The 12,398-nt window shown below is 56.8% G+C and overlaps 1 protein-coding gene and 1 long non-coding RNA gene across 9 annotated transcripts in view; one reads left to right on the top strand and one right to left on the bottom strand.

Moving 5' to 3' along the window:
- Nucleotides 1-12,398, top strand: part of P2RY6 (pyrimidinergic receptor P2Y6) — an 89,476-nt gene extending 77,078 nt beyond the window's left edge. For 2 of the 7 annotated variants that reach the window (XM_084893422.1, XM_084893421.1), the window contains exons 2-3: nt 8,448-8,536; nt 9,537-12,398. In XM_084893422.1, coding sequence (XP_084749548.1) covers nt 8,514-8,536; nt 9,537-10,560 — 1,047 coding nt within the window. In that variant the 5' untranslated portion in view covers nt 8,448-8,513 and the 3' untranslated portion in view covers nt 10,561-12,398. Of the gene's footprint in view, nt 1-4,186; nt 4,431-7,107; nt 8,097-8,396; nt 8,537-9,536 lie in introns of those variants that run through there. The other 5 variants (XM_084893423.1, XM_084893425.1, XM_084893424.1 and 2 more) reach the window with 5 other exon arrangements.
- On the bottom strand, nt 101-3,900 carry LOC311627163. Of its 2 annotated transcripts, XR_014795846.1 has the most exons (3): nt 3,013-3,900; nt 1,797-1,964; nt 101-1,681 (listed from the first exon to the last, which is right to left on the bottom strand). It is a non-coding gene; the product is annotated as an uncharacterized lncRNA (long non-coding RNA). The 2 variants fall into 2 exon arrangements; XR_014795845.1 differs by having other exon boundaries at nt 101-1,964.

The following is a 12,398-nucleotide window of genomic DNA, read 5'->3' as shown; positions in this document are numbered from 1 at the left end:
AGAAAGAGAGATAGTTAGAAACATCGATGAGAGAGAAACATTGATCAGCTGCCTCCTGCACACGCCCTTCCAGGGATGTGCCTGCAACCAAGGTACATGCCCTTGACTAGAATCGAACCTGGGACCCTTCAGTCCACAGACCGACGCTCCATCCACTGAGCCAAACCGGTTTCGGCAAGAGCTGTTTCTCTCTCTCTCTCTCTCTCTCTCTCTCCCTCCCTCCCTCTCCCTCAGCCCCAAGGCCACTTGTGACTTCTCAGCCCTGGGCTCACCAGGGCCATCATGGTGTCTGGCCTCCTCATCTCATCCCAAGAGAGGACCTGTTGCTACCTTTGCCAACCTCAGCTTCCTCATCTGCAGCGTGGAGGTGGCCACTGCGAGGAGGAAATGGGACGTGGCACGTTAAGCATTTTGCACCGAGCTCGGTGCACAGTCCACGTCCAGGTTGTGGCGGGGATGACGTGAGCTCAGTGATGGACAGCTGTGGCGTGGCACTTCGCAGAGGCTCGGGAGAGGCAAGTTCCCTCTTTGCTCAGCCCATACAGGCTGGAGAGCAGCCAAAGGAAGCAGCCGCAGGCCCCAAATTCCCCAGAGCTACAGCTTCCCCTTCCTCGCACTCAGAATGGCTCTTTCGGTTCCCGCTTTAATTCCTGTTGAGACGGAGGTGAGGAGGGGAAGTGGGAAAGAGAAGAGAGATCAGCGTTCCTGTCCTCCCGGTGCCCTCCTCCTGCCAGGTTTGCCCGCCTTTGTGGTCAGGGGTACCACAGCTGAGGCCAAAACTCCTCCAAAAGGGGGTGGCTCGGCCCCTGCCCGCTGTCTTCTGGGTGCCAGGGAGACACTGGCATTGGGAGCCTGGCCTCGGGCCGGCCTGAGCTGGACTGCAGGGGGCTGGATGCTGTCTGGGTCGGGGCTGGGTTGGTGACGGGAGCACAGAGGACACGCCGGGCCTGTCAGATAGGCGCCGTGGCTAGCCCTGTCTCCCAGCCAGGGATGCAGCCTCAGTGAGGGTGGGGAGCCCGTGCCAGGTCACACAGCACGTTGGTGATGGCTCCCGGCCTGTCTGACTCCTCAGGGGAAGGAAGCTGGGTCTTGGCCCCCGCCATCCTGTGCCTTTGCTGCTCCGTTCACAGGCCAGGGGCTGGGAAGGGGGATTCCGGGCCGGTTCCCAGCAGGCAGGGCAGCCAAGGCTGGGAGGCCTCTTCCCACAGCCAGCCTGGTCTGGGCCGGTTCCTGCGGGCTGGCAGGCGTGACTCAGGCTTCCAGCTCCTGCCTCTGGCCAGCAGGCCTCCTCATCCCTTCCAGACACGAGGTCCGTGGGGCGGGGGCAGAGGAAGAGGGGCGGCCGCTAAGGCATCTGCAGGGCGTCCTGGGACCATAAGATCCAAGCAGCCCAAGGAGCTTCAACCCTCGTCAGTGCTTCCTTACCTCTGAGCGCAAGTGCTTCTGCAGGCATACGCTGCCCCACGGCTGTTGCCTGAATTGTAGAAAGGCTGTCCGTTCTATGGGGTGGGAGACTGCACCCAGCGTTTCTGTGAAGAGCACGGGGAGGGGAAGGGGTGGTGGCTGCTCCCAGGGCCGTTAGCTCAGGTGGACAGGGCTCAGCACTGGCCCTGTCATCCTGCCGATGGCCCCAGTGGCTCTTGTTGAACAGGTGAGGGCCCAGAATAGGGCTTGAGTTTATCTGGGAATGATAAGGAGGAGGAAGGCTGGGAGTGAGTCAAAGGGGAGGAGGCTGGGAACTGGTCCTGAGGCTGCTCGGTGCCAACCCTGCAGGGAGGCCCCTGCTGCGTGCAGACCTGCCACAAGCCCGTCTGACGGTGAGGCCAGTGGTCCAGAGCAGCGGTCACCAACCTTGACCTCGCGGGCCACTGGTTGGCGACTGCTGGTCCAGAGCAGTCTGCTGGCGCCATCTCATGGCCATAGGCCCTCAGCGCGGGGAAGACACTCCCCTGGGAACCCCTGAACTTGGGGGGAATATTGGAAAGGGGGGTATAGAGTCAGAAAGACCCTGATGAAATGCCACCTGGCTGGGGGACACCTTGGGAAACTCACTGGCCCTGCCTCGGTCTTAGTTTCTTCATCTGTAAAATGGAGAGAAGAATCTCTCCGTTTCCCCCTCCCAGAGCTGCGGACAAAACATCCGGCCCAGGCTCCGCCGTTAGGAAATTGTACTTGGTGCTGAGGGCCCAGGAAGTAGTGGAGACTGTGGTGGGCTGAGGGGGCGTTTAGATTGGGCCTGGAGTGGACTCATTCATTGAACAAATGCTTATTGAGTGCCTATCGTGTGCCAGGGCCAAACCTCACATACATGGTTTCATTTCAGTTCATTCTCACACCAGCCTGTGTGGAAGGTACCATGATCATTCTCCTCCCACAGATGAGAAAACCACAGGAAGGAGAAGCAAGGGTTGCTCGGCGAGGGATGGGGAAAGCGTCCCAGGCAGAGGAGAGAAGGTGCACGTGGGCAGAGAGGCTGGGAAGCCCAGTGGGGAGGGCTGAGGTTGGCAGTGGCTCTGGGGCTCTGCGTGGGGGTCTTGTGATGGGTCAGCCCCCTCGGGCCTCCCCTCTGGTCCCTCTTGGCTCGCTCATCCCACGCTCTGGCCACACTATTTGTCCTTCATCTCCCACACAAAGTAGGCCCAAGCCCCACTCAGTGCCTCCTGCCTGGGATGTCCCTTCACTTTTCCAAGTTCAAGTCCCCTTGGCCCCTTAAGGCCCAGCAACAAGCATGTCTCCTCCAGGAGCCTGTCCAGGTCCCTCCCTCCCAGGTGGACCTAGGAGCCCTAACACCTGAGCTCTCCCCGCAGACGGCAGGAACCGAGTCCCAAGCCCTGCCCGAGGCTGGCACCCCCAGGAAGCCCTCGGAGCCGGTGCCATTCTGGGGACACACCCTAGCGGAGTGTGACCACAGGAGTTCAGCAGAGGACTGGCTGCTGGACTGAAGGCCAGGCCTCCCTGCCCTTGTGGATCCCAGCACAGCTCAAATCAGGCCCCGAGAGCCATGCTTCTCACCTGCACAAGCAGCCTCCTAGCAGACCTGCATATGCAGGAGGTGTTCAATGCATGCACGACTGACCACGTGCTCACCGGCAATTCAAACCTGAATGCTCTCGGTTTGGTCTACACTTTGGGCGCTGACTTGGTTCCTCACTCTGCTGGCCTGTAAGATGGGTTTGGGGGTGAGGTCGGTGCTTATACTGTACAGAACCAAAGGGTCCCCTCTCCCTCTGGCAGCTCAGCCTCACCGCCTGCCGGTGGCCATTCTGACCACACTCTATCAGGAAGGTCAGAGAGGGAAGGGGCTTGTCCAGAATCACACCGTGAATAGGGGCCGAGACAGAACAAGAATCCGGGCCCACGGCTTTGAGTCCTGGGTTGGCAGCCAGGAGGAGGCGGGGGAGGACTGGCTCAGGCAGAACTGCGCTCAGGTGAGTTCTCAGAGGCATCGCCTCAAACCCCACAGCCCTTACCTATCACTCCCAGTGAGCCCTGGGCCGGCTAACGGGGAAATGGGGGAATAGCTGATGGCAGATAGTAGGTGTGCAGTAAATGCTTTTGGAGAAAAGGGAGAGAGCTAAAAAGGGAGGGAGAGGGTGCAAAAGTGGATAGCCACGTGGAGGATTGGGCACGTCAGCCAACGAGCTATTGAATAAACGGAGAGCCAGGTTGGGGTGGGGGACGGAGGAGTGGGAGGGTGGGAAGACGGCTCTGGGTGTGACAGCTGAAGGAGGAGTCAGGCGCTCTTTAGTCACTAGCCTGTCCATTTGACAGGTGAGAAGACTGAGAAGAGGCTGAGGCAAAAGGAAACTGCTGAGTCTATAGCGGTGGTCGGCAAACTCATTAGTCAGCAGAGCCAAATACCCACAGCACAGCGTTTGAGATTTCTTATGAGAGCCAAATTTTTTTTATTAAACTTCTTCTAACGCCACTTCTTCAAAATAGACTCGCCCAGGCCGTGGTATTTTGTGCAAGAGCCACACTCAAGGAGCCACACGAGCCGCATGTGGCTCTCGAGCCGCAGTTTGCCAACCACCGGTCTGTAGGGCTGACCTTGGACCAGCAGCCTCTGGTCCCCCTGCTCCCCCTCCACCTCCACCCCCTCCCACCCCCACCCACCCCTGCTGTCTCCACTCCTCATCGCTCTTTCCTCTGCGGTGGGGGAGGGTTCCGGGAAGGAGACCTCTCCTCGACCTCCTGCTCCTCAGGCCCAGTTTCCGCCAGGCCGCGGTGTTGGGGGTGTGCGGGCGGGCGGGGGTGGCCCCCACAGGGGCTATTTCAGTCAGGGACAGCCCTGCCGGGAAGCAGAGGAAGCCGCCCGCCCCTCGGAGGTGTCACCCGGCCGAGGGTGTGGAGCCTCGCTGGCTTCCCCTTGCTCCCACTCACCCGGCCACCGCGGCGGGCACTCGGCACAGGAGGCTGCGTGTGAGTCGGTGCGTCCGGGGCCGCGGGCCGGCGGGCAGTGGGGCTGGGGCTGGACACGGGGGCTGTGACCTCGGGCAGGCAGGCTGGGCTTAGCGCTGACCTAAGGGAGGCCCACAGAGTTGGGGGTGCCCGGAGGAAGGGACTCCGCCCAGCCGGGGGATCAGAAAAGGAGGAAGCACCCTGGCTGGTGAGCTCGGTTGGGTGAGCATCTTCCCGTGCACCCAGAGGTCAGCGGTTCGATTCCAGTTGTGGGTTCAGTTTCTGGGAGGCAACTGATGCATGTTCTGTCACATCGATGTCTCCCTCTCTCTCTCTCTCTCTCTCTCTCTCTCTCTCTCTCTCTCTTAAATCAATAAAAACCTATTTTTTTAAAAAAAAATCTCTCTCTCTCTCCTCTTCTCTCTCTAAAATCCATAAAAACATTTTTTTTTTTTTTAAAGAAAGGAAGAAGCAAGATTGGATCTGGGGCTTGATGGGCACAGGGTTTTGAGGAGCAGAGCCGGGTGGAATGGCACTTTGTGTGAAGGGAACGGTGAAGATGGGGCGGCTGGGGAGGAGGAGGAGACCTGGCTTGCTGGCCGTCTCAGAGTCTTGGGACCAGTGTGGTGAGGGGCAGCGTTGAGGGGCCTGGGGTGCTTCAGATGAGGCTGGAAGGCTCAGCAGACGCTTGACTGTCAGGACAGGAGTTTGAGTTTTTCCCCATCGGACAGAGGGGTGCAAGGAAGGAGGTAATCAGAACCATCTAGAAACTCCACCACAGGCAGAGTAGTGGAGCCCAGGAAGCGGCTGGGGTCTGAGCTGGTCTGGCCCTCAGGGTCCAAGAACAGGTGACAGATGTGATGGCTGTAGGAAACCAGTGTCGCTGCTGCCTGGAAGCAGGGGGGGATCTCTCTCTCTCTCTCTCTCTCTCTCTCTCTCTCTCTCTCTCTCTCTCTCTCGGAACCAGCTCCTGCCAGGACTGGGAGAACAGCTCGCTCCTATGTCCTGGGAAGGCAGGATGGAGGAGGGAGCCAGGTGACAGCCAGGCCTGGAGCAGGTCTGCCCTGGACCCTCCCGTGCAGCCCTGCTTCCTTCACGGAAGCCAGAGGGCTCTCTGGGGTGTGTCTGGGGGTGACAGGCCTCTCAAAGAAGGGTTCGGGTGTGCAGCACGGTTCCTCCCATCAGCTCCTTCCTCCTCCTCCCCAGGACCCTCTGCCCCGGCAGGCTGCTCTCCTCTCAGGCCCTGCCTGCTCCATCTTCCTCCCCACCTGAGACCACCCCAAGCGTCCTCACACCCCTCTGCACCCAGGGCAACCCTCCTCTTCCCTCAGGGACACGTCCCTCCCTCATCCTCCTCTGCAAAGTCTCTTCCATCCTGTGGATCGCACCGGTCTCCCCTCAGACTAGCCCATCTATTGGGTAGGGCAAAAGTAGGTTTATAGTTGTTACTCTAGATCCGTGGTCGGCAAACTGCGGCTCACAAGCCACACGCAGCTCTTTGGCTCCTTGAGTGTGGCTCTTCCACAAAATACCACGGCCTGGCCGAAACCGGTCTGGCTCAGTGGGTAGAGCGTCAGCCTGCGGACTGAAAGGTCCCAGGTTCGATTCCGGTCAAGGGCATGTACCTTGGTTGTGGGCACATCCCCGGTAGGGGGTGTGCAAGAGGCAGCTGGTCGATGTTTCTCTCTCATCGACGTTTCTAGCTCTCTATCTTTCTCCCTTCCTCTCTGAAAAAAAATCAATAAAATATATATATTTTTAAAAATACCACGGCCTGGGCGAGTCTATTTTGAAGAAGTGGCGTTAGAAGAAGTTTAAGTTTAAAAAATTTGGCTCTCAAAAGAAATGTCAATCGTTGTACTGTTGATATTTGGCTCTGTTGACAAATGAGTTTGCCGACCACTGCTGTAGATAATAAGACAATAACTAACAAACCAAAATAGACAATTTATTTTTGCAAACCTACCTTTGGCCCCACCCTGGATAAGTATAGGTAAATGTGCATATGTATGTCTGTATCTGTATCTGTCTGCCTTCATCAGCATCCATATTCTGGGTCCTCATGCGTCCAGCGGGCTCATTAAATGCCCAACATGCAGAAACCAGAAAGTGAATGCATGAACGAGAGAATGGCCTGAACAAATGAGTGAAGAGGTGAATGGATAAACTTTATCTTGCCTGTACTAATCTTGCCTTCCTGCTACAGTGGGGCTATTGCCAGGCCTCCTCCTTGGCCTCCCCCTGTGCCTAACTGGTGAGCTGGGCACCCAGCACCCCTAACTCATGGGATAAAATCCACAAGAATCTTAGGTAACTACAGGTGATAAGGCATGTGATATAACAGACTAGAGAATCCAAACATCATCATTTTGCTGTTGCCCAGCATCCGGGTAAAATATTTTCATCAAAATCAAATTTCAGACTGAAACCGGTTTGGCTCAGTGGATAGAGTGTCGGCCTGCAGACTGAAAGGTCCCAAGTTCGATTCCTGTCAAGGGCATGTACCTTGCGGGCACATCCCAAGTGTGGGGGGGGGGGGGGGTGCAGGAGGCAGCTGGTCGATGTTTCTCTCTCATCGATGTTTCTAGCTCTCTATCTCTCTCCCTTCCTCTCTGTAAAAAAAAAAAAAAAAAAAAAAAAAAATCAATAAAATATATATTTTTTAAAAATTTCAAGTTGGAAGAAATTAGTGTGGGGAGTTATGTTTTGCTCTATTATAACTTTAAAATCTGGTAACTTCACTTAGCAGGTACATCTACATTAGTTGCCCTGGGCCAAGCACTGATCTTCACAACAGCCCTGTGAGGCAGTACTATGTTACCCCATTTCACAGATGGGGAAACGGAGGCATGGAGGCTGAGTGACGAGCCTCAGGCCACACAGCTCACACGTGGCAGAGCCGGGATTTGAACCTGGGCATCTGGACCAGAGCCCATATTCTCGGCCTCCACCCTCTGTCACCCTCTGAGTGCCTTTATTTTTTTCTGGGCCCCAGCTTCTCCCATCTGTAACAGAGGGGGGGGGATCTGACTCACTGTCTCAATGGCATTGCCTCACAGGTCCACTGGAGTGAAGTGGTGAATTCTCTGTGGACACCAGTGAAATGCGAAAATGCCAGTTGAGAAGTGAGCAACAGGAAGTTGCTCATCCACCAGGGGCAAATCCTTACGGCATTTGTGCTACTGGCTCCCCCAAACCTCAGCCTGGGGGGATGAGTGGAGGGACCAGGTGTAGGATAGAACAGCAAGGCATGGCGATTATTAAGCACCTGCTGCATGTCAGGCCTAGCATACATTTTTCTGATGAGGACATAGGCCCAGAAGAGGTAAGTGGCATGCCCTGGGTTGAACAGCCTGGAAGAAGGGATGTCAGGATTTGAACCGAGCCTGCCTGATTCTCTGAGGCTGGGCTTGGAACCTCTACATTCCATGTCCATGGGCTACACCAAGATCTCTCCTGAGTCAGGGGGTTGGGCTCTGGCTCCAACTCCCACTTGGGCTCTGCCTCCCATTCGCTAAGATTAAGCAGCCGCTTCCCCCGCACTACGTCTGGATTCCCCTCCCTGTTAAGTAAGCGGTTGGTGTGGTTGCTCCCTCTGCTGTCTGCCTCCAGGAAAGCTGTTTTTACTCTAGCCACCAGAGGGCGCTGTGGCTCCGGTGGCTCTGCCAGACCAACCTTGGTAGCTTTAAACCAGTGTTTCCCAAACTTCTCTCATGATGAGAATCACCTGGTGGAGTTGTTAAAACACAGACTCCTGAATCCCAACTAAGAAGTGCTAAACTATAATTTTTGAGAACATATAGGTAAAATTGCATACCTAACTTAGTGCTCTGTATATAACATCTGTCTTAGAGCACTAGTTAAGTATACAATTTTACCTATATGTTCCCAAAAATTCTAGTTTAGCACTTCTTAGTTGGGATTCAGGAATCTGTGTTTTAACAACTCCACCAGGTGATTCTCATCATGAGAGAAGTTTGGGAAACACTGCCAAGTGGAAGGAGGCTTAGGGAACTCCTGAATCACCTCCTTCCCTCATTTTACAGATAAGAAAACTGCAGCCAAAAGAAGGACCGTGGCTTTGGAAGATGGAGTCCAGGCCGAGGAGGTAGATGCTGCCCTTGGTCAGCTCACGGTGTGTGAATATTTTGTTTATGTTGATTCATTAAGAGTTACCACGGTCTTTGTGCCTTGGATCCCGGGCTGGACTCAGACAGAGAGGCGCCAGACCCGGCACTTCTCCTCAGGAGATCCAGTCTAGAAGGAGAGTCAAACAGGCAGGCCCCCCAGGACCACAATCTCCAAACTCCAGGCTGCCTGGGGAAGCCCTGGGTAGCATGATTTAGTGCCTCTAACCTCATAACATCCTGAGGAGTAGGTGCACCACTCCCCCATTTTTTACATAGGAAAGCCGACACTCAGAGAAGGTATATCAATAGCTCAAGGTCACATAGCCAGGAAGTAACTCGGGATTCAAATCAAAGTCTATCCATCTCCACTTACAGAAGAGAGACATTTGACTCAGATTTTGAAGGATGACAAGAAGTTCAGCCCTAGCTGGTTTGGCTTAGTGGATAGAACATGGGCCTTTGGACTGAAGGGTCCCGGGTTCAATTCTAATCAAGTGCACATGCCTGGATTGTGGGCCCAATCCCCAGTAGGAGGCGTGCAGGAGGCAGCCGATCAGTGATTATCTCTCATCATTGATGTTTCTCTCTCTCTCTCCCTCCCTCTCCCTTCCTCTCTGAAATAAATAAAAAAAACAACATATATTTTAAAAAAATAAAAGTTCACCAGAAAGTCTGGTGAGAAATAGATATTATATATAGAAATTACCCCTGACTGGGTAGCTCAGTTGGTTAGAGCATCATCCTGATACACCAAGGTTGTGGGTTCAATACCTGGTCAGAGCACATACAAGAATCAGCCAATGAATGCATACGTAAGTGAACAACAAATCTGTTTCTCTCTCTTGTATTCCAGGTTCTGTGGGGTCTCTGTGAGGTCTCTGGGGGGTCTCTGGGGGTCTCTGTGAGGGGGTATCAGAGATGGTTCGGGTGGGCAGAGGGGCAAACAAGGACCTACCGGGCGGCCAGTGGACGTGGTCACTGACCGGTGGTGCGTTGCTTCCCCAGCCTCTCCAGATGTAGGACGCCGGCCGGCGGGGCAGCCATGGAGTGGCACAACGACACCAGCCAGGCTCTGGGCTCGCCGCCAACCACCTGTGTCTTCCGGGAGAACTTCAAGCGGCTGCTGCTGCCGCCCGTGTACTCGGTGGTGCTGGCGGCCGGCCTGCCGCTCAACCTCTGCGTCATCGCCCAGCTCTGCGCGTCCCGCCGGGCCCTGACCCGCTCGGCCGTGTACACCCTGAACCTGGCCCTGGCCGACCTGCTGTACGCCTGCTCCCTGCCCCTGCTCATCTACAACTACGCCCGGGGCGACCACTGGCCCTTCGGCGACGTCACCTGCCGCCTGGTGCGCTTCCTCTTCTACGCCAACCTGCACGGCAGCATCCTCTTCCTGACCTGCATCAGCTTCCAGCGCTACCTGGGCATCTGCTACCCGCTGGCGCCCTGGCACAAGCGCGGGGGCCGGCGGGCCGCCTGGGCCGTGTGCGGGGCCGTGTGGCTGGCCGTGGCCACCCAGTGCCTGCCCACCGCCTTCTTCGCCTCCACCGGCACCCAGCGGAACCGCACCGTCTGCTACGACCTGAGCACGCCCGCCCTGGCCGCCCGGTACCTGCCCTACGGCATGGCCCTCACGGTCATCGGCTTCCTGCTGCCCTTCGCCGCCCTGCTGGCCTGCTACTGGCGCCTGGCCCGCCGCCTGTGCCGCCGGGACGGCCCGGCCGGGCCCGTGGCCCAGGAGCGGCGCGGCAAGGCGGCCCGCATGGCCGTGGTGGTGGCCGCCGTCTTCGCCGTCAGCTTCCTGCCGTTCCACGTCACCAAGACGGCCTACCTGGCGGTGCGCTCCACGCCCGGCGTGTCCTGCCCCGTGCTGGAGGCCTTCGCGGCCGCCTACAAGGGCACGCGGCCCTTCGCCAGCGCCAACAGCGTGCTGGACCCCATCCTCTTCTACTTCACCCAGAAGAAGTTCCGGCGGCGGCCGCACGAGCTGCTGCAGAAGCTCACCGCCAAGTGGCGGCGGCAGGCCCGCTGAGCCCGCCCGGCAGGACGGACCCGGTGTCTCACCGACAGCTATTTATTGAGCCCTTTTTTTTTTTTTTCTGGACCCAGGCCCTGTGGGCACAGGCGCAGAGCAGCCTGAGCCTGGCCCTGCAGAAGGCCCCCTGAGCTACGGAGAGCTGGAGAAGCCGTGTGAAGCTGCTCACACAAAAATATGTGTGGCCGAAACCGGTTTGGCTCAGCGGCTAGAGCGTCGGCCTGCGGACTGAAGGGTCCCGGGTTCGATTCCGATCAAGGGCATGTACCTTGGTTGCGGGCACATCCCCAGTTGGGGGGGGGGGTGTGTGTGTGCAAGAGGCAGCTGATCGATGTCGCTCTCTCATCGATGTTTCTAACTCTCTATCCCTCTCTCCTTCCTCTTTGTAAAAAATCAATAAAATATAATATATATATATATATATATATACACACACACACATATATATATATGACATGTACTGTAATTGAGGAATCTGCTGCATGCTTTCGAGTCACTTATAAGGGAGCGAGGGAAGATGGGGGTGGAGGGAGTGAGAGCTGCTGGGAAGAGGCATTTGAGCTGGGTTTTGAGGGATGCATAGGAGCTGGGTATGATGTTCCATTCGTTCAGCAAACCTTTACTGACACGGCATGTTCAGGCCTGGGTTGGTTGTGGGCCCCCAAAAAACCAAACCCATACCCATACCGGCTCCCAACTACGGGAAGTTTTGACGCAGTGATGTCACGGCTGTGGCTGAGGGAGGCGTGGCTGCGGGGGGAGGAGTGCTCAGAGGATGCCCATGACCCCGGTCAGGGTCAGGAGAGATCTTTGGGGGGGAGGGGGAGGAAGGGGAGCATCGGAACCAGATGTTAAAGGCTGTTGGGAGCTCTGCCAGCAGAAGGGGGAGGGAGCATATTAGCACAGCCTGGGCCAGCCCTGTGCTGGGCTCCGCCCGGGGACGGACGGGCAGAGAGCTGGGGTGGGCAGCATGTGGCCCCCGGCTGTCTCAGGGCCACTCTCCAGACCACCGGTGGCAGGAGTGGGCTCGGCAGAGGGAGAAATCAGGGCGTGCTTCTTAGAGGAGGTGGAGCTTGAGGCAGGAGGAGCCCAACAGGCCGAGAGGAGGCTGCTGCTCCTGGAGAAGGTTCTGTGCACACAAAACCCAGAGGCAGAGATGCGCTGCTCTTGGAGGTAGAGCAAGTGAGTTTCAACTCGGCCCAGGGGTTGGGTGTGTGAGGAGTGGGGCCTTGAGAGGCTGGGTGATGGCCTGGCGTGGCTCAGGGGTTGTGCATCGACCTATGAACTAGGAGGTCACGGTTCGATTCCCGGTCAGGGCACATGCCCGGGTTGCGGCCTCAATCCCGTGTGTGGGGTGTGCAGGAGGCAGCCACTCTCTCATCATGGATGTGTCTCTTTCTCTCTCCCTTTCCCTTCCTCTCTGAAATCAATAAAAACATGTTTTTTTTAAAAAAAAGAAGCTGGGTGAGACCAGAACATTAAAGGCCATCTAAAGGCAGAACAGAGGAAAGAGCCATGAGGAGGCTGCTACACGGAGGCCCGTGGTCAGGGGCCTGCTGACCAGTCTCAGGACAGACCGCTCTGCCGGCTTCCTCTGTTCTGCCCTCTCAGCTCCATCATTCTGGCCTGCGGGTGCCTGGGAGGGACCTGGGGGAGTTAAACGCCATAGAAATGCCTGGGGCGTTGCGCAGCCGGTGGAGGGAGTGGAGACCCGGGCCCCCCGGCCACCTCGGGAATCCACTGCAGGTGCTGTTGCTGCAGAGCCTACAATGGGGACAAAAGGAACTTTGGTTTGGGGGATAGACACATGGTGATGTCAGAGAAAGAGCCGAGTT

Source organism: Pipistrellus hanaki (assembly GCF_964339955.1).
Source record: "Pipistrellus hanaki genome assembly, chromosome: 9".
NCBI classification, from domain to species: Eukaryota; Metazoa; Chordata; class Mammalia; order Chiroptera; family Vespertilionidae; genus Pipistrellus; species Pipistrellus hanaki.
The sequence above is the reverse complement of the archived record's forward strand: the minus strand, read 5'-3'. Positions and strand labels throughout refer to the sequence as shown.